Genomic DNA, 27,114 nt, shown 5'->3' with positions numbered 1-27,114 from the left:
AATTGTTTCCATAAAAATTGCTTATTTGATAAGTGAATCTTACATCGGTGGATATGGTATATGAAATTTAGTAAACTCGGCAGACAATAAGGCATCAGAACGTCCCGATTATTAAACTCGTTCTTCCTAATTTCATATCACATGACCATTCATGTAAAATGTTCTATTTATCATTATTGATTTAGTATTGCCCTCGATAACGACTTGAACGATTTATAATCGGTCGTATTAGAATAAAGCTTGAATCGAGTGAAGTTATAATCCCTGCTCATGCACATCCTTCGACTTTCTCTTTGGTTTTATTGGAATCTGTCAGGGTAATTTGAAGAAATTTCCCTTTCCCCGGCAATATAACCGCGTTCCATTGTACTTTTTCAAGATGCTTATATTGACTTTAATATCATGCCATAGGTAGCATTTTCACTGTCCGTCTATCCTCTTCCGATAATATGTGTTTATGCTGAGAAACACAAATCCTCTTCTGTCTGGTAGACGCATGTAGTTTCCATGGATTCAGCAATGTACTGTCAATTAATGTGTTCAGGTCATTTCCGTTGAAATACAAAGTGAAGATCTTCCCAGAATTCCACGAGGCAACCATAAGATATGTGTCCAATGCACAAATCCCAGAGGAAACACCTATTCGACCATCGTCAACTTTCCAAAGGGTTGTTCCATCGAAATCGAGGCACCTGATATGCGGATCGTGATATGATTGATCCGTTATGAACACTTTTTTCTCTAATGACGTCATTGTTATATACGTGAACTTCGTTTTTAGATACGATTCGTCTAAAACAATCATCCACACTTCGCCATCGGTTTCAAAAATCTGAAGCTCAGAATGAGAGCAAATAGCTACATTTCTGTCATCTGACGCAGCTGCCTTACAGGCAATATTAGTCTTGAGCTTTTTCCCGACTTCCACAACGCCATCTTGGTGCACCTCACACTTCATCAGTTCCTGGGATTCTGGGATAGAAATCATTACCGAGTCCTGCATCAATGAGATGGGTACTACGTCATAGGGTGCTGGGGAGATGCTTGTTTTACATAAAAATTGTAACGAAAGGCTGAACACAGACACAACTGCATTTATGTGGTCGACAATGAGAAGTTTCCCTGAGGGTAGTATCGATATACCTGTAATCCATGATGGTTTTCCTTGGAAAGGAATCTGGAGGGTCTGCACTGCACTTTCCACTGGATGTTTTAATCTGTTTTGATCTTGATCTTGAGTTGTTTCCTTTGTTGTGCATTTTGTTTTGTCTTTGTGATGGCTCATCATTTCCTCAATTTTCCTCTTTAGTGATTTCACCTCTTCATGCATGTGTTCCTCTGACTGATCCAGGACTTCTAACCCACTGCGTCGCCGTTCTATCATATCTTCAATCGAATTGCATTGCTGGAGGAGAGAGTCTACGTCATGACCATCACTTTCCTCGATCGGTGATTCTTTTGTATTAGCCTCATCCTGTCTGTTTCCATACTCTCGTACCTCGTCGCGTGTTATTACACTATGACACCGTTGGTGACGTTCACGACACAGGGCGCATATATATTTCAAATGATCGATACAGAAAAGGTCAAGGTTATTTTCGGGATGATCCTGACAGGTTTCCGTAGAATTTTCTTTTTCATTGTTATAAGCGTCGATCATAGAAATAACCACGTGATTATTTTCGAGCTGATCTGCCCACACTTCCGGATTATTCCGGACATGCGCAGGTATACTAACAGGTCGCCGACATATGGGGCAAACGTATTCCCTTTTCCTCCGATTTGGATGATTTCTTCCAATTATGTAGTTGTTGATACACTTCTTACAGAATGTATGTAGGCATGGTAACGCCTTTGGCTCTTGAAAGACTTCGAGACAAATTGTGCATGTAATTTGATCTTCTACTGTTCTCAAAATAGCAGTTGCCATGTTGGTATCAGAACTATCCGTATTGTCTGTATCCTGGAAAAAAAAGGAATTGTTTAAAAGCAATCATCCTTGATTTGTGGAAATTGTGGCTTTCTTTAATTCTCATTGAATCTATCTGTGCGTATAAATAAAAAAAATGCACATATTACGTGTGATTAATGTCATGCAGCCTCTCACTTTGTCGTTTTCTTTTCTTCACAATTGAATTGTTCCATAATTCATTTTTAATTTAGTAAAAATGTTACAATTTCCGTTCTTCAAGATACATGTAATATTTCCCTGAGACTATTTTACTAGAACATTCTTTATATCTTTGACATAACACATTTTACCTTTAATCATCTCTATTCCTTTGAATTAACTATTTTGATCGATCGAAATGACAAAACTGCTAGCAAAAACTAAAATTGCACACGCATAACTATAACTTGTTCTGAATACACCACATAGCTGAAAGGATGTCAATGTCAAATCGTCGAAAATGATTTAATGGTCGCTAAAATTGCATTTCTTTACTTCAAAGCGTGTCAGTCAAACTCAGAAGAAAATTGGCCAAGGACAGACGGGTTTTCATACAGAACGATCACACACGATTTAGCTTTTTGGTTTTATCCTGTGTCATGATTACACTGAACGTTTTTTCCCCGTATATGTGTTGTGTGAGTTTCGTGATATTATATACATATTTTTTAAACATGCTTTGATATACATATATATCAGACTATTAAACATACAAAGAATTGTTAAATATAAGGTAGAGATATGCATTTACATAATGTCATATATCACTGAAACCGTTATCGTAACAGGTGAATCACATTATCAGAATGAGGTTTGCCAAACAATGGACTTGTATTAAATAATGTTAATGTATGTAGTATAGATATACTAACATAGGCTATTGTCATTGATTTATATAAACATTGCTGATTCCTAATATATCAAGTCGACCTTTGCTATAGTTGTTACTATTAACGACCTTACGCTAGCGAGATGCCATAGATGCCATGTACTTTAGCTGGGAGAGTTCCAACGCGAATTCAGAAAATTTGCGAATAACTTTTAAAAAGGTAATTTAAATGCGCGGTTGTCAGTAAGAGTTCTTTTTTAATAATTTCTTATTTTTTTGTCAAACAATATATCAATTTTACACTAATTACATAATCATGAAATATAAATATAGTTATCTTTCATGAACATCTTTCACTCTGCCATTCTTTCATTCATCAGTATAATTACTTTGTTTAAGTTTTTTGATAGAGAGGGAGGGGGAGAGAGAAAATTAAATAAAGAACAAAGAATTGGGAAGGAAAGAAGGGAATAACTTAATATCTCAAATTAAATTATGTATGAGACCGTGTTTGATTTACGTGAGCCTTTATAAATGGCCCCATAGCCTGGTGGACTTGACAATTTTGTAGAAACATACAATAGACAGATTGACACCTTCATCATTTCTATGAATGCCAAAGGACTTCAATGTGTTCCCAGTACGTACTCCGGATCAGATGGTAACTTTGATTCATAATTTAGTGAATGCTCAACATATGAAAGAAATGTAATAAACGCACCCTTTCATTTGAATGTATGATAAGTAAAATTGCTATTTTCGTGCTTGTTAATATCGTATCAACATATAACATCTTACTCTTCATTGAAAAATTGCAAAACTTTTCAAAACTTGAACATTGCAAATATTTATTAGACGTTCAATTCTAAAATGTAGAATATTTATTTTAGTACCAAATTCATCTCCGATATCTACATGACAAAATTTAATACGTATTTTATTCTCTTTTTGGATACCAGGCTATCGTTCAGTTTCAATAGGAAACTTTATATAAGAGGTGCGAAAATTTGTAATAATAATTTTGTTCTAATCTGACAACTTTGTTAAATAACTGTTGAAAATAAATTATTTTTTAAATTTTAATAAAACCGACCTTTATATCCCTAGGTTTATATCTTATTGATATCTTCAGTATGATGCATTGTGATAAATCGAAAATATAAATAGAATTAAAATTTTCATAAGAGAACAAAACACATGAAACAATGATTATATTTATGGTATATTATTTTTTATTCTATTAATGCTATTACTATATATGGTATATGATATAAATGTACAGTAATATGTAAATCAAAAGATACAAACCTGTTGATATAGACTGAACCTCACTGAGAAGTATCAAATAAGGTTCTCCTTAAAACCGGGGCTTGAACCCGCCGAGATCCAACACAGATGGCTCTTACAAACACAGATAAAGAATGATAACTTTACCTTCTGTTCGTATACATATGTATAACATCACAAAAATATATATATATATATATATGTGTGTGTGTGTACCGTGCGTGTTCTATTAATGATATTACTAATAGCTCTCATACAATCAGCCGTCGTTAAATAAAAAAAAAATTATATTTGCATATAACACCTGTAATCCATTCCATTTCATTACCGTGCTGCATAATCATGAGATCAATATTATAATTAAAGAATAAATGAACGTTAAATTAATAATTTCAAAATAACGTTATATATGTATATCATACGGCTCGTTAAAGACCTTTACTGAGGGAATCGTGTGACCGAGACTGAAAATACCTCTCAAATGAAACAGTTACGTCAGTTAAAGTTATCCATGCATAAGGAATGTTGCCCTTTGGCGCTAATAAGACATCATACAAAATCAACTAACCAATGACTCATTTTGTATTAGTGTACGGCCAGCTAAACTGATTAAGTCATTGGGCTTAGTATATGATGTTCTGAACGTCTCTAGCAAGTGCACTTAAAGGGGGTTTCCTTTATCTGGCTTATTTCTGCTCATCTCCATGTTGTCATCTGAAGGAAAAACTGGGAACCGTACTAGCAGGATTTGATACAGTGTGTTAAAATAAAACACTTACCTCTATAATAATATTTCAATATGCCTCTGTCTTACAGAATCATTTCTGGTATAACACAGGATGCCACGACTACCGCTTTTCAGCGTAGGCTCTAACAATGCCTCATCTGGTCGCTGACATAACCAATAAGATGCCTACTCCTTTGCACCTTTTGCTAAACGTCTGGTTACCACATTTATAACTGTTTCGGTTTCGCCAAGTGTGTGTGTGGTCCAATTTGATCTTTTGACCTTAACACATGACCCCACGATTACGAGCCAACACTTGTCTATGCAAGCTTCAACTACACCTCGTCTCGTTGTTGCAATAGTCAGAAAGATGTTCAATCAACAGCTTCTGCCAAACCTCTTCTGGCTTCTTCATGCCTCTGTTGGCACAAGTGTATGTGGTATTCTCCAATGTGATTCGGGTCAACCCAATCATTTGTACAATTTTGAATCCGAAACCAATTAGAATGTAATATGATTGGTATTGCATGCCTGGCTTCTGAATATGCCGAATTGGCCCCTTTGACTCCGATCCTCTTTTCCTTCTATGGGTCAGTCCAACCATTTGTAAAGTTCTGAATTCACATCCTATAAAGATGCTACTATTGCAATATGAGTGCTTATCTCATGCTTAGGCGCAGGGCAGAAATCGTTTGTATAGAGATATCCAAATTGATCAATTTGGCCCCCACCCCTCAGGTCCAGAGGGTCAGTATGATCATATGTACAATTTCCAGGTCCCACATTATAAGGATGCTAAGAACTTTTCGACCTAAAGGCGATCATTTTTAAATCCAAAAATAAATATCAGACGTTAAATGACCGCTCTTATTTCGTGGAAATGTAATTATCGCGTTTAAATCGTAAAAACAAACTACACGGTATAATGTACGAAATCGAAATATAAACTTGCTAACCGACTTTGAACAGCAAACTTGTCTACAAAGTACACCAAAAGAATTTCCTTTATAGATAGGTGTCCTTTAAACAGAGGTCAATTATATAGTAATTTTCACCAAATGGTGTTTAGGAGTTTGTCCTTTGTAGACAGGTGTCCTGTATATAGAGGTGTCCTTTGTAGCAATTTTGGCTGAAGATACAGTAATACTGTATAACGTGGCGTATTCGTGGAAAATTTCTTGTATTGAAGAAGCTTTGTTGTTGCATTCGTTGTTTTAGAGCAACAATGAAAATAGCGAACATCTCATTGTGATACAGTATTCGTATAAACAAAAGCAGACGTTATATTAGAATATTAATACTACATTTTAGATGACTTTTGTTATTGATAGCATTTACCAATGCTATAAAACTAGTGAAAACCAACTTTATTTCGCGTACGAATTACTTTCGCAAACTTTGTGCTCAAAGAACATTCGCGAAGCTTTATATGTAGACTACTTCCATTAAAATATAAAGAAAAATAATCTTCGCAAACTTGTTTTGAAATGGAAATTGTAAAATTTATTAGCCACGAAATAAAGTTGGTTTACAGTAAATATTTATTCCAAATTTCTTTAATAAAAAGATGTAAGGAATGAACGATAAAAAACACAAATAATTTGTTCTGTTTGTTCATACACATTTAATATAGTTTACCGGTGTAGTTAAAGCAACAGAAGCGATGGGGGCTAACATGCCATCCATACAGCACCGGTTTCATAATTCATTGCATGCCTAACATTTAATAATAATCAGGAACCTTTCTAGACCTACTACATTAATAGTTAAATACTGGTTATCGCCCCATCTTTGCGTCGCAGTCACAGGTTATATAATTATTCCTTCAACTTATAAATACTTAAATATTCCCATTCATGTATACAGTCTGTCTTTACTCGTGACAATCTGATTTGGATCGGTCGTCCAAACGCTTGCATGGGTGCATCATTCATATCATTTCCGCATAGCGGCAAATGGAAATTACTAAAATTCCAACATTTGCACTTAATTATATTTGTAAATATGTATCACATAAATAGAGCATTGTTGTTATTGACTCCAAAATGTTGACTAATTTACCCCTGAAGTGTCATAATGAACTGATCTAGTTTTTTTTTATTTAGAAGAGTCTAAATGTGTATCCAAGGGTAATTGTAAGGTAAATCTACAAAATGAAGACTCCACAAAATACGTTTTGCTGTACAGACGAATTTTCTATATACGTAAAACTGCTTGAAAAGGAAGACTGAAATTTTGATTTGTTTAAATCTCGTTCAAATCTCGCTCACTACCATTAAGTTTCCTTTTAAAGTGGAATTAGTGCAGCTATAAAATTGTGGAATATCTCATTTTTGAAAAAAAATAGTCCATCATCTCCCTATGAGCAATAAATAATGTTTATCCCGTGTAGAATGGAAATAATTTGAAACCATCCTTAAATGGACATATAACGATTATGCACTATGGCTTACACATACATAAAAGGAATACTACATACTGTCTTAATCCATTCACCCCTGTAGACAAATTTAGATTCTTCCAGTTCAAAAGCTGGAATAGTCCATTTTGGAATCCCAGGGGTGAATGACTGAAAACCTTCCAAAATAGCACACTTTGTAACAATTTGATTATAAATCCGATTGACGTTAGCACAAACATTTAGCCTACACACAAATGACACAGTCTACAAGTATCGTACTCACAGCTAACATTAAAAACAAAGGTATGAAGGTCACCTTCGTTTTAACACATTATTAAACATTACCCGTTTTATGCCCGAACACTTGTTGATAAAATGTTACTTTTATCCGTACAGAAAATCATTTCCTAAGGCATTCATTTAAATACAGAAGAACCCGTATACACCGGACAAACATACTTTGGATTGCAATGTGGAAAAACATGTTTTTGATTGCAATATTGGAAAACTAAAATCTTCACCACTAGCTAGAAACGTTGCAAATCACAAAAGATATCAACTTTGTAGAATCCATGGGAAAAAATTGAAGTTTTCTGAAGTCCGATTTAACAGGTTCCAATGCGCTAGCATACACACATATTCCATACAACGGTGCTCCAAAATAATAATAATCATAGATATATATGGCGTATAAACATGGTACAGTAATCGCTACAAATAAAAGTAATTTACGTTTGTATAAACTCCCATACACATACATAAAGTCACTTTCACTTTTTACATTCAACACTCTTGCACAAATGCACTATTATATCTACATGTAGTCATAAGTTAGTAATGAGAATCACATAAGTATATACAACATATATTTACGCAACTAGCACTCAACGTCATACTTTAATCACCATACATTACCAAGTATAACTACACTGATGTTAAAACCCATACATAATGTGCTATGATTAGCAACAAAAAAAGTCAAGCGATATTTGACACGGGGCTGTCTACAATTTCTCAAAAAGGATATTTAGACTCCGAATCTATATAGGTTTGTAAACCCAAACAAGTGTACTGTTGAAATTCATAAGCTTGCAATACCTTTAATACTCAGTAGTTGCAAAAAATATATAATAAACAATTATTGCATTTTAATGAGGTCAATGCATGTTTTATTGACCAAAGAAAATTATCGACCGAGAGCGTAGAAACTAGCTCTTTAAGTATTTAATACTGATGTAATTACGTTCTTGATGTAATTATGATATTTATTTGGTACTAGTAGTATTTTCTTTTAGTAGATAAACCTATTTCGGAAGTGTGATGTAAATTACTAAAGTTTACAGAAATATTATCTTTTTATCATTGTTATTTGGGGGTCAAACCACAACGTTATTTAAATGTTTTGAATAAAAGAAACTTTGACTTTATACCTGCTGCTATAATGAATTTATAACTGGAAGACATCATCTTTTGATTTTATAGTGTTTTATGATTTACAAAAGTAAAGCATCGGTATAAATATTAAGCTATGAAAACATGGTCGAAGAATTTTTCATGATGTTAAATTTCTCCAGTAAAATTTTGATTTTTTTATATTATTGATTGTTTTTTGGCGGAACATTTGGCTGAAAGCTGCATCAAAAGGAAGCCTGTCTTGGCTTGTGTAGATACCTCTCGGATATCCTGGCTCATAGAATATGGTTGTCCCTTAGTGGTTGAGTTTCTTGAAGTCAGCCTATTAACACTAGAGTGCTATATTTCTCATGCCTGGAAACGTCGCAAATACATAGAAAGACATGTTCAAGTCACATTTACACATTTCTGTACATCATACAGGGATCAATTCACTCTTGCACTTAAATCATTCACATTTCTGTACATCATACAGGGATCGAGTCATCTTTCCACTCAAATAATTCACATTTCTGTACATCATTCAGGCACCAATTCACTCATTCCACTCAATTTATTTATACTTCTGTACATCATACATGGCTCACGTCAACCGTCCGCATAATTCACTCACCTGTACAATATACAGGTCATTATTCCACTCCTTATTCATTCACAAATGTTCACATTATACACAGAAACTGAGGTAGATACGGCTGTATAGTAAGTGTTTCCCGTACAATAGAGAATCATGATATTATAAAAACGCCCCACAAAACTACAGTAGTCTAGTTATCTCCCTTACATTCCGCATACATTTTCCCAGACATTTGTAATAAACATGTCGCATTTAAATGCTAATTGGTATATAATATGAACGGTATATGGAAATTGGTTTCTAAATGTAGATTTTAAAAGATTAATTTGATCAGGATGTTATATATCCATACTCAATCAAGCATTAATGGTAAATATTGCCTTGCAAGAGTTGTCTTTCATAACACAGTAAGTGGTTTTTACTCTAAAACGCGGATGTGGAGTAAGGGAGATAACCAGACATAAGTTATCTAAATATATACTTATCATACACAAATTCACTTTTAATAAACACTGAGTTAAACTTAAACATGAAACGTATAAAAGCTATCTTATTTACTTTCTTACTTTGTACATGTGACAATGAATAAATATTAAAACATACGTAATTCCCCAATTGATTACGCCATCTACAGCCGTAGCATTTGGTTTGTTGTTATGTTTGTAGATTCTCGAAAATAGTTTGTGCTACTTCACAAAATACTCGTTATATGTAATGAGGAAATGTCACGTCAATCCGTCGTCAAATGTTGTCAATGACCACAAATTACTCATATATAATTAAGTATAAATAAAAAAAGAAAATATATAAGATTAGAAAGCATATATGGGTATATAACGATACCATGTATTTAACGTAAAAAAGTTGTTTTCGTGAAGTTCAATTTATGTTTCATAAATTTAATTTGAAAATAACTTTTTATTTTTAAAATGCCTTGATATAGAGGAATATTATGTGTAATAGTGTTGTATATTTGAATGGTTTTGTTGAAGTATACAAAATATGAGGGGAAATCAATACCCTGTAATAATTTGTGAGTTCATATTATTCACAAAAATGTGATCACCGGTACCATGAGTTATAGTGCGTGATTCCGTGCGAAACTTGAAATCAAAACCGTTTAATGACTTAAAGCTAGAACTATGTATCTCTTAGTCATACACATGAGTACGCTAATTAGCAATTAATTCGATGATAATAGTATGATTACTGCAATCAAAACTATTTTTGTGGGCGATTTAATTTCGCGAATGATCAGAAACCGTGAAAACCGATCACCGCGAATAGAGTTTTTGTTTTACCTGATTTTGTCTTGCCTATGCAATATGATTTAGAATCGTTTCAATTTCAGCAGATTTTACATTTTTGAGATTTACATTTTTGATTAGAGAAAAAAAATTCTAAAATTCCTTAGCTACATCAGATTTCTAGAAACTACGAGTAGATCCGGCTTGCGTATTATTAATATGATTTTATCATTATTGTCTATGACGTCCTCCAGAAGATAGTTGATTTATAACTTTATCGTAGGATTAAATTTTTTGTTTGGAAATACATTAGTTAAACATTAGAGAAGTAAGTCAAGGGTTTTATGCTAATGTCGAGGGGGTAAAACAATAGCGAAATACTAAATATCTATGGCGTTTAGTATAATTGGTCCAGATTAAAATGAACCATATAGGGACTCTCATTGGATATAACGTAGATAAAACTACACGAGTAAATACTTTGGGTCTGTGGATTTAAGAAGTATGGCGACAATATTTACTTTATTAAAGTTATAGGAGAAGTTTTGAGTCTGTTGCAATGGTTACAGTTATTGATTTCGCAAAACATATTTACGGAACAAAGCTATGTCTTATTATGAAGGTATTGGGACAATGCAGCCTTTTCTATGAAATAGACTTTCTGGATTAATTGATAAGATATTTATCCTTTGCTTAACATCACGCCCTTGTAGTATGTCTGTTTAATGATATGCAAGTTCACGAGGTCAAGTTAAAAGGTCATGAAACAAGTTGTAAGCGTAATACTATGGAAGTTATAAAATACGTCAATTGGGATTGGTTCAAGATTGTTTCATGGTGCATGCACTGGGTTATTGCCATCATACGGATGGCGTAATAGCACGGTTACGATGAGCAAAATAGTTCTGTTTTTAACTTCTGGTACCATTATGAGTATTCTCAACATTTGATAGAATAAATGTTGACTTACTCCAAACATGATGAATCCATAAGTGGTTTCAAATGTTCTGTTACAGTATCACGAACAAAACCTTCAACAGAATCCTTACACAAAACAATGATTCTAAATGAACATGTCCCTTCAACGACGTTTGAAGTCCTTATTCTTCCGTATGTTGCCATTTTGTTTTCAACATTTGAAAAACAAGACGTTTGGCGAATATATCTACATTAGTCTTCTTATGTAGTCTTTCTTGCCAACTTTTGAACCTCATTTGCTGACGTGCAATGATGTGCAAAGCGTATCATCACTTTGCATCCCATGTTGGCACCTCATAGTCTGACAACGAAGAACACACACAGTTCACTGACTTTATCCCGCTTCAAGTTCTTCTTGTCTGTCTGATGTGATGCGCCATACAAACTTTAGAGTATCAACAAGATTTCAACTCAGTTATCCACTACTATTGGTTGATGAAAGAATCACTTCGTTATTCTATCCAAGGATTTAAATCCTTGTAGTAAAAAACCTCCTCTCATAAGTAGTGTTCCCCTTCATTGAACAAATCTAGTAGGTGGGGAGGTATTTCATTTGAATGGTCCAGACGTATACATAGCACCCTCTCAGCATGTCTTGTACTAATTGTCCGAAGATCAGTCACCTTCATTAAGATCTTAGCCCAGTGAACAGGCTGTTGTGGCCGCTTTACTGCTACGTATCGTTTGAAGGCACCTAGCACATCATCCTGGAGTTTCTCTACCGCTTCAGGTTCCTTTAAGCCAGAACGATCTGAAATGAAATGGCATAAAGTCTGTTAAAATCACAAATAAAGGAGTTTAAAGACCGTTTTTGAATTTTTAATATCCTTGATTTTCTTCCTTGAAATGAATGCCTATACAAAGTAATTACACAGTTATGATATCATATTAATGTAAAAATCAATGTCATTTGTTATAGATACATGTACATGTAATATCACTTCATATCTTGCACCAAAACTTAACCAATGTTGGGTGAATGAACATTATTTACCTGACTGCATAAGTAGAACTGCTGCTAAGAGAGCTAACTCCGTCTTGTCGAGGTCTAACTTCGCTAAGCCGACAGCAAACTCGAAAATAGGTTCCACAAGAATGCCTAACCCTTCTGCCTTGATTTGGGATTTGTGTAACGTCATGCCATTATGCATGGTGAGTGTCTCCTGTTCCTGGTCATATTTACAGGCCGCTCGAAGACACATGATCTCCATACAGCAGGATTTCAACAGTAAAATTTGGTCATCTACAAACAGCTGGAATAAAAAAAATAGATGTTACCTCAAAATTCATCAATATTACAGTAAAATTTGGTCATCTACAAATAGCTGAAATAAATAAAAATAGAAGTTACCTCAAAATTTATCAACAGTTACAGTAAAATTTGGTCATCTACAAATAGCTGAAATAATTTAATAGACATTTTACCAAATTTTATCAACATTAAAATTGTTTCAATGTTTGATGAACCTAACAAGCTACCAAGGTGTCATAGAGGATGGAAATATATGTATGGTATCCCTAGAAATAAAGGGTTGTCCTGCAAGACCGAAGTAAGTGTATGGTCCCTAAAACTTTAAATGAATCCTAGAATGAGGCAATGGCTGTATGGTACCTACCACGTTAGGGTATAGTCCAAGAAGGACGAAACAGAAAAATATTACGAATGCAAAATAATGAACGGTTTCAAATATATTTATATCATGTGTCTTTTTGTAAACCATTATCATGGTTTTAGCCTTCCTTGATCGGTTTCATCCTTAACTTAGTCGGCTCCTAACCAAGTCGATGAAAGGATTTTATCTCCTGTATACCTATGGTAATGGGGAAATCATGCTCTTGGAACTTATGTATCTCAGCTGATTATTTCTACAATAAATTCTATCAAAATGTCATGGAAATAAAGCTAACGATCTCGCTATCTCTCGCGAGAATATCCATCACATTTCGTTATCGACGTGCCTGGAATTTGACCACAAGCGTTATCGCGCGAAGATGTACTCGCACGTAAGTTCAAAACATGCGCATTCGTTGATTGATAAGTATAGAAAGGTCAATGAGAATAACTATGTATAAAATACCGGTAGCTCTTGGAAATACACAAGCTACCGGTCTCTGTATAAATGCAAATACACGGCTTGGTTGGTTTAGTCCTAAGACAAGAGTTTTAGAGAATGGCTATATAAGTAGTTATTCATCAGCTATATAGTACTAAAGTATGCTGAGTAATATAGGCGATAATTTAGTAACTAACTATCTAACTCACACCCTGGGATAAAATCATTTTACGTACAGATATTTGACAAATGTTTCTATTCTGCATTTTAACATAATTCTTGGTTTAATATAACATAAATACATATATTTGGATTCCCTACAATTCAATTTGGTATTTACATATCAAAAAAGGCATAAATAGGAATAATGGGATCAAGGTATGCAAAGAATTATATTATTCACATTAATTAAACATTACTTTATCCTATATCTGGGCAGCTATACCATTACCAATCTAGTCAGGGAATTGCGCCATTAAATTCATTATATACATATATTATATTATTATTTTTGATATATTTTTCTACTTCCTTTTTTCACATTTTGAATAACATTTTCTCATTTTATCAAGTAACAGTTTAGAAATTGCCCCTTTTTGATATGTTTTCTACTTCCTTTTCATATGAATATTTCAAAAACTATTTTATCCATCGCTCTTCATTGGAATTAAAGTTATCTTTAATGATTTCTTACATCTACCGCGTAAACATTTTGCTTTTTTTATTAGTTTAACAACTTATTAACAGCCAGGGTCATTTAAGGACGTACTAGGTTGGTTGGTGGAGGAAATCAGGAGTACCCGAAGACAAGTAAACGACCAGCGGTCAGTACCTGACAACTGCCTCTCACGGATTTGGAATTCGCAGGCCAGAGGAGAGGGCTTGTGATAAAACGTCGGGGCCACCGCGTTAGCATTTTGGTGTGTACGTTTTAGATATACAATTTGGCATGTAATATTTAAAATATTCCGTTGGTGAATTCCTTGCGTTCTGTATTATAATATGCTGTAGGGAACGTTAGCAGATAACGGCTATGTATATTATTTACACACCTCAAACCCACTGGGCACTATGAATAGATCGATTGACCTAGATATAGACTGACCGGTGGCCGGACAGAGTACATGAACATTCATATTTATCATTAATTACCGCGGCCATGGTAGTCTACGGAACCCATAATGATGTTATTAATCGCTTGAAAGCTGGCATCGCATTACTGATCTATATAGATATTTGGCACCAGCGCCGGTCAGTTGATAAAAGAGTGTAAATTATTCGAATCAGCCATGTTAATAATAGCCATGATAAATGGCATATAAGGAATGACCTTGACCTGGCCTGACCTGAAAATGACCACAGTCCAGCGCTATATCAGTATAATTTATAGACTCTCATAATGCCGTATACACATAAACCCAGTCATGCATAATGTGATATCACCTGGAGATCTTTAGTGGTTGTCCACGCAGGGCCTATGTTTCTCAAATTGAAATATAAAATGTAGATTTTACGGGCAATGTTACACTTATTAATCTAGAGGATTGGATTGCCAACAATAAAGTTTTATGCAAGGTTGGAAATTCACATCAATTCTTTTTTAACAAAACTATTTAAGCAAAACAGCCAACTGAGTTTTGCAAGGTTGGATATTTTCTCAGATATATGGATTATTCATAAATAATACTTTAACAATAGAACTAACTAAGTTTGATGCAAGTTTGGAAAGAAGTGTCAATCATGTACATAAATACATAAAAAACAACTACACTTGATGCAATTTAGAACATTTAAGCATTGATGTAATTCTCATATGAATTTTTTTTAACAAATACTTCTTAAAAAAACCAAGAACCAAATAAATATGATGCAACGCTCAAAATTAAAATCAAGTGTTCATAGATTACACTTGACCAAAACAAACACAGTCCAACCGAGGGTAAAGTTAAGTTGGAGGTTCACATCAACTCTTTACAAATAATACTTGAACAAAACAGACAAGTGCAAGGTTAAATAACTTCGGACTTTTTAAAGCCATTTCCCTTAGCCGATTTCAGGTAAATGCATCATTATATACATTGTATGTATAGGGGTCAAAGAAGAAATATTAATAACTGTCTTCATTATTCTATATACATAAATCTTAAAGATGCTCCACCGCTGACAAATGGTATTTTTTCACTATCAAAAACAGGAGCAGACGATTTATTATTTTTCTTCATTTACAAAAGTTACTTACTTTTACTTACTATTACCACCATTGAAAAGGTAGAGCTTCTAATTTTACTTAAAATTAAATATACAAAAAATAATTAATTGCATCCCGAAAAAAATCCGTGGTACTATATCTTATATGGAATGAAGTAATGATTGCGCATGCACCAAAGGCAAAATAAATTATTTTATGTTATTTTTTGTGTTAATTAGGCATGTATATACACGATTAAACACCAATTATTGTTCAAATGATGAATATCATTTATGCTCTATCGGCGGTGGAGCATCTTTAAGCAGATTATATATTTGTGAGCACATATGTTCTTTTATGTGTGAGTGTTCTGTCTGTTTGTTTTTTTAAATTATTATTATTATTTTGCTTTAGTGCTTTTTTTGTCTTTCTGTGTCACAAATTTCAAAGGAATGAAACAATCTCCAACATCTTCCAAGATAAAAAAAATCGTTTTCTATTTATCTATTTTTGGTCACCATATTATAAAAAATGTATATATCATTCATCAACTGACTAGAGTAACCGGATTATTATTTAACACCATAGAGTTTCATCAAATACTTTGTAATTAATTTGGAACAATATATCGAAATGATGAATTAGTGGTTATATGATAATTGCTACATAGCTAATTTATAACTATACTAACGACATAGAAAATACAATTACAACTTAGTACAATTATACATTAGCGGAACATGTGTGACATGGAAAGTGCTAAGATTAACAGTATTAAAATACCAAAAGGCCTTGATATTGTCCGGAAAGTATTTCATACCTCGTTCACACAACAATATATATCCCCATTAAAATCACTATCGAAAAATTAACTGTCATTTAAACGGTTTAAAAGTTGCAATAAGGAATACAATTAAAGCAATGTCCAACTGTAGCAAGTTAAGTGTCATTGGGTACTCTTTATATTACTGTCCGTGGGTTATGGCCCTGCCTGAGGGCATGCCAACCCTTCAACTATACCCGTACAGGTAAAAATGTGACAAATAGGGATACAGTTTCGTGTTTCCATCAGGATTATCAATTGTCTCAATCAGTGGACCATGCATGGTAACGCCTTAGTCAACCGCACCCATTCCTAATTATAAAAAATATGTCCTTGACCTTACGAATAATTTGGTGTTAAAATATTTGTTAGAAAAACATGTATGATATTTATTTTGTACAGTAAACATTTTTTCTCCTTGATCATGCTTCATCTTAGAATACCATCCAAGAGAATGATATCACCTTGCCATTTGATAGAGTGATATATACATATTTTATATAGTACACATTTTTGTGTTGCTATCTTTCTTCTCTGATCTTAGAAAAGCATCGATGATTTTTTTTACCTGTCCTAGGTTACCATATAATAGTGAGAAACTGTTTTAATATAAGAGAAACTGTTTTAATATAACACCATGTTCTCTTGTCTAATTAAAACATTCCTCAATCACATGTTTGTTTTTAATGTGAACAAGTGACTTATTATTTTTTTTAAATCGCTTTTTCATAAATGACAAATATCGCCTTGACATTGTTTTGACCGCTAACGACAGTTTATTATATTATAAATGGCATTGCAAGAATAACAAGAATCTAGTACACTTGTACAGAGTTTAAATAGCTAAATGCATTTCCGGAAGACTACAACCGATTCAGACTAGATGAATACGTTGTGCATTAAGAAAACTGGAGATTCCAATACAAAAGAAGATGCTATCAAAAAAAATGTAAATGGGCGAAGGAGGTCAGTGCATAATGTAAAACTTCCTTGGACAAACAATGTGACTAAGGTCACGCTCCAGGAGAGGAGAGGTGGCGGCTGGTCAAGCTTTCCTAGTGGACAATCAATAAAAATTGACCATCGTGACCATCTCGGCGGCTCATGGATATTCAAATGAGCTGACCGCACTACATTGCCATGGCAACGCAACAAAAGACAGTGTCTCAGAATGAAACAGAGTAATTTTATAAGTCACAGTCAGACGTGAAGGATTTGTCTGATTTCGTTTTCTATGGACAAGGTGAATGTGGTGTACAACGTTCAAATGATCACAGCAAAAAAACCTAATAAATATATTATATTGTTATGCGCATTTAACCTTGCTTGTCACACAAATCAAGCAGAAATAGCAAGCATAAGAATCTCAGAATATCAAAGAAAGCGATTTTGCGCAGAAAACTTAATCAAAGAGTCAAAATTAAAAAAAAAAATCTTTTCTTCATTATTTATATACTGCCCTTAACCATTTCTGTTATTCTGACTGAGAGATGCAACTTATGAATAAGAGCTTGAGATATACATCCGTCTTAATATAAACCTACAATGATAGTAATGTTATGATTTCAGTTGTTACGAGAGAAAAGCTAAAGCAGTTGTATTTGTGGTATATTTTCATATCTGAACACAAAACAAGAAGAAAAACAGTTTTCCAAAACATATTTCGTTTTGTTCGTTCACCGCGATATGTATAACTTGCTTTTGCATCTTCCTAAACCAACATATATTAGAAAAAAACGAATGATTTATTTCAAAATTATTTTCGAATGAATGGACATTATTGTTTTTGTTTTATATTCATTTGCGTTTTTTAAATTCTGTGTTCGATATTTCTAAAAGATAATGAAGTATTGTCATTTTCAATGTTTAACTTAAAACAATATGACACTGGTTTTCCCATCTTTCTTAATCCTTAAGATAACAAAGACTTGCAAAAAAATATTGGCACTACCTAAAATATTATTGTGTTATCCAGAAATGATATCATCTCGCTTGACGAAAATTAAAATCCAATTTTTTACAGGCACTATTATTAGTCATTCCTATGTTTTTATCTCCCCCATGTTATAGACAATAATTCCGCCTTATTCATTGAGTGATTTTATTGTACTCACTGTACATTTATTTTGACAAAAAAACATTCATATTATTATCATTTTGGTAATCGTATCTAAACAAGTTCTAATTTTAATGTTTTGAAAATACATATGGATGTTTGTATAACATACGTTATCAAGGTGAAATGTATTTCTTTATTTTAAACAATATATGTTGTTAATTCATGATATAAGCTTAATTGAGATCAGCATGGCATGAATTGTTGTAATATTTTGTCATGTTACTAATCGTTTGACCATTAGAATCATATACCACATCGACATCAACATGTATCATCATATATATTTTCGATTTCTTTCGTTCTCTCTCTTCCAATTCAATTTGATACCAATTGTATTTATGTTGTTTACTTATTTACCAAAAGATTATATTGCAATACGCAATCCATGATATATATATGATACTATATACACTGTTATAAATAGGAATACTTTTGTACAGAAATTCAGACTAATGACAATTTCACAAAAAAAAAAAAAAAAAACAGAAAAAAAATCATGGCGACGCCTTATTTTTTCACAGAGCAGATGCTACATTTTTTTAAATTTAATCGCAAAGATATTTCTTGTTACAAAAACTCTTAGACATCACAATTCTCTACTAGCACTATCATTTTGCTTTTGAAATTTATATGTTAAAAGATCCAACAATATATCAGATTATAAGATTATCTACATATATGTGCATGACTTTCAAACGATAGTTAATTGTAGGAACATAACAAAGGCATATATTAGTTTTCTACATCAGACGCTTTGGTTAATCATTGATATATAATCTACTGTTTTAACACAAGTAGAATTGAAATGTGTATTTCATATCGCTTTCTAGTTTCCTAGATGTCTCGGCATCATCGCAGCATCACTCTCACTCTGGTGCATAATTTATGTGAAACAGCTTAGTTCATATCTTTAAAAAATCTTTGCTTAAATCTACTTTTCGTAAAAGAAATCGATTTAGTCATAGATATAAGACTGTAAAAAAAATTTCAATTATATTCCAACTACACAATTTCTAATTTGAATGAATGCACAACATGGATACTAATGGAAGATTACCGTATGCTGGTCATGTCATACAAGTTAAAAGGCATGAATAAAAAATGAGCACGATTAATTCATGTTATTGATATATAAATCAAAGATAATATCAACTTCTTACCATAGACTTGAAACAGCTTACATAATATATATTTACCTCGTCTCCCTAATCCCCGAAACAAGATTAACATCAATATTCATCGCGGATCGAACCTCTTATGCGAGACGGGAGTGAAACCCAGGCGCAAGTGCGAAAAGAACGTGAGCAGTGCAGCAAAACATATTATCATATCCCCATATTTGGAGAAAACCGAAATAAGGAGGAGAGTATCTGACAAACAAGGAGATCGTTCTTCTTATTCTTTCGGTAAAAAAAACTTACAGGATGTGAATTAGCTGTTCATATGTTGACAGTGTGACAGTTATTATCGTGGATTTTGGGGGCAGATTTTGTGTGTATTTGTGAGAGATACAGCCAGACGAAATGGAAAGATAAAATATGTGAGTATGGCTTATCGCTATAGTATTGACTTTGTATATACATATTTGATTTCCGTTTAGGGACATAAATTTGTACTGTGATAATATCAATATATTGAACCGCATTGTGAACTTTACAGTAAAAATATCATATTAATTCAATAAAAAGAAATTGATAATTTTTTTAAATTTTTATCCGTACTTAAAATTGCGTCATTTCACATATATATATATAGATGAAGTAAACATGGAAATGATGAAAATGATACATTGATACTAGCACTAGTAGTGTTATATCGTCAAAGTTGAATAATTCAATCAACGATTCTTTTAAGACTTGGATCTGCCTTCAAGAATCAAAGTGCCAAGGCCACTCATAGATGCTGTGAATGAAGGACTCAAACAAAGGAATTAATAAAGAAATTGGTTATTCATTTAAATATAGAATTTAGTAAACTATACATAAGTGTGCAGTGTTGAATTTCGGAATTTAACAAAAAATATTTACGATATACCCTATTTATTTTATGATATATGAAGTTTTTCAAGAACAATAAGTCGAATAACTTATTATCCTGAAAAAACTGTAATATTTTATTTTTAAATTATTTTTGAAATAACGATTTCAACACCAATGAAACCAGAAACACAAATACATATATGTATATATGTTTCTAATAAAACCGTTCAGAATCTGAGTATCATTTTTTATAATTCTTTATTAATTACTAAATTATCAATTTCATCAATGTTTCTTCAAAGACAAAAAAACAATGTTTCTTCAAAGACAAAAAAATAATAAGTGAACATTTTCGTATCTTGATATCCACTTAACATTGAAGAATATTTTCGGAAATATATAACATTAGAAATATCACCATTTCCGGATATGTTTTGGTTTCCTTTTTAGAAAACTAACATGGGTTGCTTTGACGACTTTTGACTAATAAATCATAGCCAGATACTTTTGCCAAATAAAAGGTACACTATTTCATTACGTATATCACTCAGATTTCTTTTTAAATTCACAAGAACGCTAGCCGTTAACATCAAGAAAACTTCATGTAATGTATCGGACTTTAGCAAGTCTTCGTAAGCCTAACAGTAACTGGTTGGCGAGATATTATCGTGCAGAACATTTATCGTGTGTCAAGTAAAGGGTACATTATTCGGTTACTTATAACAGTCAAATTTCTTTTGAATCCATAAGAACGCTAACATCATGAAAACTCCCTGCAATACATCGGACTTTAGCAAGTCTTCATAAGGCTACCGTACATAATATAGATCTATTTATGTACGGGCAACTTAAAGTGACAAATAAACTTATATTGCCGTGTAATGTACTGTTCGCACTGTTAACAGTGCGAACAGTACATTACACGGCAATATAAGTTTATTTGTCACTTTAAGTTGCCCGTACATAAATAGATCTATATTATCATTATATTTTGTAATTTTATGTTGATAGATTTGGTACTTTTCCCCTTTCAATATACCGCAGTTGTCGATAAACAAAAGACAGAACTCCCAGTGACAGATCAAGGGAGGAAAACGTACGTACTAAAAACTATTAACTTTTACTGCGCAATAATATCTCAGATATAGTTCGTCAATACAACCAACACAAAAAACTTTATAAGCGTTATAAGAACTTTCTTTTGCAGTTACCTTCCTTACATTTGATTACAATAATCGATCATTAGCATGAATTACGTAAAATTTAAATAAACATACACAATCCAAAATCCATCGAAAGTCTGTCGCGGAGGAAGACAGCGAAGAAGGCGTTGTTCGTGATTTTCGGGAGACCAGTGTTCTCGGAGTAATACAAATATCATAGAGTCCCAACTGAATACTTAAAACACTCCATTCATGGTGTATACGTATGTACAAATTCTATGTCTATGGTTTTGAATATTGAGGTTTTATTTTTTCATACTATCAAGTATTACGTGAAATGAACAAAACAACTTTTAAATTTCATCGCGGAGTGGTTTCATTGTTTTGATGTGCACAGGCTCGCCGAGCGTACCTAAGAATGCTGTTTCACAGCATCAAAAATGGAAAATGTGTCATAACCAAGCACCCAACTGTTTATCATAAAGTACTATACATAATGTAAACATACACCGTAAATGTCAATTATTTCTATGTCTATCACAACATAACCCTAATGGTTGTGAAATGTTATTGTTTGGCAAATATGGAGCTATTGTCCCAATCCATCATTTATTTTAATGTATGCTATCATCTTGTTAATACGTATTTTTTCACGTGCATAAGCTACACGTGCAATTACTTGTCGAAAAATAACCTATGTACTCATCAGAAATAGAACACATTCACAGACAATACCATATATGTATTTATAGACATGAGTACCAATATGCAATTTATACAATGTAATTGACACCGTCCTATGTTCAGCGTTTTAAGATGGAACATGTCGAAAAAGTCATTTCACAATTGTATGCTGTAAAAATGTACAATGAGGTTGTAGACTACTGCTTGGTTTCTCTATTTCACCATCTCTTCTCAATAAAAATAAATATATATATATATATATATTTTATTTTTTTTTTTGGTATTACTTTCAAAATTTCATTTCGGCGATTATTGAAAATCTCAAAATGCGATGAATGTTGCAAAATTTTGTAGAATATTATACGAAAAGCTCTTCTTGATACTTGCAAATTCCGGCTCAATGTTTAAATATTCTATAAGAATTGCAGCCGTTGGTATCTTTTAGATTTATTTTTATATTCTATAGCAATACGCTTGTGAAATTTGACAATGCATGTATCACTAGATATATGTTTACAAGACTCTAACAATATTTTTAGCGTAATTAGACGTAACATTTTACACCAAATTAATTCGCTGTATTTACCGTTTCGGATGACTAAATCATCATTTGAATTTGATTGTGTAATTAATCAATATTTCAAAATATAACTTTTGAATTCATAATGTAAATGTATTTTTTTTTTTTGTAATTTGCGCAAATCAAACTCCGTAACACATTATTTTAAAACAAATTTGTATCTATTCTAAAAATACATTTTATTTAAATAAACGATTAAACATCCTACGTGTATTCACTTGAAACTAGTCTTGTGAAATCGATTCACAACGACAACAAATACTGAAATCAAAGGCGGAAGTTATAGAAATCACTTTGGTATTTAATACAGTGATTCCAATTGTGGTTTCATTGCAGTATTACGTAACATAATAGTTAATTATTATCCAAATAGTGTTACATATTAATGGTAACCAGCAATGATGTAACAGTTGAATATTTTTTGTAACTCTCGATCACATAAGTATTAAAGTATCGCGTTTATCATGATGTAATTACCGCTTAATATAATTAATACTATATATAAGAACACGTAATTTTGAATTAAATCTCATCATCTGCTGTGACGTAATTGACGTTATGTTAAAATATAGGGTTATAATCATTGTAATCTACTGAGATATTCTAATCCATTTAAATTCCAAAAATATTTTTTCCCGATAATATTTACACGTGTATAGCTGAACCAGGTTATAATGTGACGTGCAATCTAAATATCAAGAGGGTCTATCCGGAAATCACACGTGGTTATCACAATGTCCACACCTCACCGTCCGAAATAAAAATATAATGTGTTTGATATTTAACATGTCGATATTATATGTTATACGAACCATAAAGTAGTCATAGCAATATATTTTCACATTCTGTACAATTTTCCCAACATCACATCGTGCAAGTATTGCACAGCTCATCCAGAAATGCACGGCGAACTGGTAGATATAAACATCCGTCTTGACTCAAAGAAACAGAAACTTGGACAGATCAAACTTGAACTTAGCTCACCTGTATGAAGCCTGGGACACCCTTGGCAAACTCGACCACTTTGACAATGGAGGGGGTCATCGCATCCGCTAGTTGCTGCCATGCCTCCGGATCGTTGGTGTCTGTACAGCCCATCTGCAAGGATACATAATGAACGGTAACTAAAGGTTCACCTCTGATTCACCCCTGGTCAGCAATAGCATGCTATTATGATCAACTAGAGTACATGTAAAAGCTAGGTCCTATTGGCTGGAGTGTGAGGTCAGTGCCCTTCCAAAGGACAATACCCTCCTGCACCCAGCGCTCAACCTACTTATCTGGGCACAACGTTATATAAATATAGCACACGTATTTACCGTTTTAGGCTATCAACTGGACACGGGAAGTAGAGGACGGCCGGAGAAGGAAGAAGAATTTGTCAGATTCACAGACTATGGGGACATTGGGAAGAGAATTTTTAAACGGGACAAGGAATAGGGCATTTCAGCAATGGTAAGACTTGATAGAGCCACTCGTTTGTCTTGATAGTGTTATGGTGGCGTGTTGTTGTGTTAGAAGATCCAGGGATCGTCCATTTTGAATGAGATATATGTAATCGCATCGAGGCTATTCTGTTGATATCTCAAGACATGTTTTGAACTTTTGAAGGGAATTGTGTGTGATTTTTGATGTAATTTTGAGTTAAAAGTGACACCATGACAGTAATGTTGTTAATGTAATGTAAAGAGTGCTAAAATTGATTATTATTGTTGAAACAAGAGGCAAATACCGAGTACATAATGTAGTCCTCTGTATATCATAAAAAATTTTAAAATAAATATAACTCGAACTTTATTTTTTGTGATAATCAGAAAAAGAATTATGTCAATATGATTTTTCTTCAAATCAAATTTTTTTCTATTATTTTCAAAATTTACACATTATTCTATGAATCTTTTGTACGAAATTAACTTTTAGTATTGCATTTATTGCATTCTTTATATTGCCCTTCGAAAGTCATTTATACTACATAATACATCTAAATGATGTTATAATTAATTACAAAATCACAGCACCTTTGTCATCAGCATAATAAAAACTGATCATTTAAAAGTCGTAAAATAAATATGTTCATTTGAAACGTTTCCTCATCGATACCAACTATGAGCAAATCCGTTACGCCTGGTGTGTCAAGAAACAATATCTCGCATTTAAATTGGTTGCTTATTTTCTTAAGATATTGCTCTATTATTGACTTTAAATTTCTATATCGAATTTTTAATTGACATGGCGGCTCGGGAATGTCATCGCATCGCGTCAACCTAACTAGAAACCCCATAATATCGTTTCCCCGAATTGATTTCGGTTGAAAAAAGTTCATGAACTTTTGTTTATTATTATGTTAATCTATTCATGAATTCCTCCCTATACAGTTCTCTTAAACCAACAACTCCTTCTTTCTGGCTATGGAAGGCAAATACATACAGTCCATGGCCTTGTGATTGTGTATTGCTTCAGGCTTTAAGAAGAATTATTATTTACTACCCAATTTCTGGGAAATATATCCCTACTATAATGTCCCCTGATAATTTATCTTAAACTAGTTTTCCTGATTGATTATATAATTATCTAATAAGTGCAAAAACTTTTTTTACATATTGTTTTTTTATTTCTATAAATATCTTTTGAAAAATAACACCCAAAATAATATTCGAACAACTTTGTACCCATTAAATGGTAATGTCATCTCATACCTTTCGTTGAAATATTTCTACAAAATCTACAAAACATTTGAAATGATATGTCGCAAACAAGATCTATACATGCATACAATGTATACATCATTGATACTAAAACAAATGATAGATTAGTAGAATATCTACATTGCAAGGTTGAACATTATTCTGCATTTATTTTAAAAAAAAACTAAAATATACCTATATTTATTCTAACATGTAAAAATTAGGTTAACTTCACCTAAAATAAATTAAATGTTCCGTGATTTGAAAGGTAAACGATACTTTTTCAGATATTTGATACATGCTAGGGTCCTCAATCCTACACAGAACTACTTGTAACAATGAAAAACACCTGTTTAAACCTCATCAACATTGGACTATCAATAGAAACTGAACGTTTACTTATAAATTTACAATAACAAAGGTATTTGATATCTAAACAAGTTTGGCTATTCACCAGAACAAGAAGATGAGTTTGCCATACGTACCCCGGGTCCTTTTGTTTGCACCTTGGTGGCTGAGCATTCATAAGCATTCACAACCTCGGCAATCAGAACCTTGTCATTATCTGTGAGCACATCATGTGAACATGAATCGGCCTTCAGTTTTATTTTCTGCGCCTCTGACTTTCGTTTGTCTCTATTATCTTCTATTAATTTCCGTTTTGCTTTTCTCTGTTTTTCATTTAGGACAACTGCAAATAGAAAAATGAAATGTTTGAAACGTGTATAATTCCGAAAGGTAAACATACAAGTGTATCTTAGAGACTTCGGTTTTTCATTCGCCATCAAACTTGACAAATTATTCAGTTGCCGTACCTTCTTTCATATTGAATTTCCCAAACTTAATGTTGATGGATTATGACGACATTCAAAGAGCTGTCCTTGAACTTTCTGAACGCAATCTTATAATGCTTTAAGTGCTCAAATTTACACTTTGATACTTTGAACTCAGATAGAGCTAATTTCTCATTTAGTCTCATTTCACACATTATATGAATGGTCTCTAATTATTGTTTTGATCCATATATCAAATACCATTATATATCTACTGACACGGAAGGTATACTATCGAAGTGTATTTGTAAAGAAATATGGAACTAAAACTGAAATATGTAATTAAAATCATCCATAGATAAATAAATTCACAAATAACGGACGATTTATGTACCCATAAAACCTATCTCATTTTTTTCAGATTTATTATCAGTTAACCAAATTTTATAAATATTTTAGAAATTAACAAACCAAATAAGTGAAACATATTTAATCAGATTTGCAAAAATTAGTGAAAATGTTCTTTGAAATGGTTCTAAAAACGTATTTGAATCAGATTTGCAGTTATAACTTTATTTTCCCTCACTGGGAACCCAGAATTCTTTTATTTTTTGTTCTTTGTTTTACTTATTGTTGTTGTTGCTGTTGTTGAAAGAT

At 32.8% G+C, this 27,114-nt stretch overlaps 2 protein-coding genes across 2 annotated transcripts in view; both read right to left on the bottom strand.

Moving 5' to 3' along the window:
• Positions 1-400: 400 nt before the first annotated feature.
• Positions 401-1,930, bottom strand: LOC138310854 (uncharacterized). Its single transcript, XM_069252184.1, has one exon. It carries the CDS (start codon positions 1,928-1,930, stop codon positions 401-403), a length of 1,530 nt encoding a protein of 509 aa, XP_069108285.1.
• Positions 1,931-6,394: 4,464 nt separating this feature from the next.
• LOC138310399 (thyroid hormone receptor beta-like) overlaps positions 6,395-27,114 on the bottom strand; it is a 36,957-nt gene continuing 16,237 nt past the window's right edge. The window contains exons 4-7 of the mRNA XM_069251611.1: positions 26,170-26,375; positions 23,985-24,098; positions 12,405-12,663; positions 6,395-12,161 (exon numbers count right to left, since the gene is read on the bottom strand). Of these exons, the coding sequence (XP_069107712.1) occupies positions 11,908-12,161; positions 12,405-12,663; positions 23,985-24,098; positions 26,170-26,375 (833 nt within the window). The 3' untranslated portion in view covers positions 6,395-11,907. The remainder of the gene's footprint in view (positions 12,162-12,404; positions 12,664-23,984; positions 24,099-26,169; positions 26,376-27,114) is intronic.

Source organism: Argopecten irradians, chromosome 16, assembly GCF_041381155.1.
Source record: "Argopecten irradians isolate NY chromosome 16, Ai_NY, whole genome shotgun sequence".
NCBI lineage: Eukaryota > Metazoa > Mollusca > Bivalvia > Pectinida > Pectinidae > Argopecten > Argopecten irradians.
The sequence above is the reverse complement of the archived record's forward strand: the minus strand, read 5'-3'. Positions and strand labels throughout refer to the sequence as shown.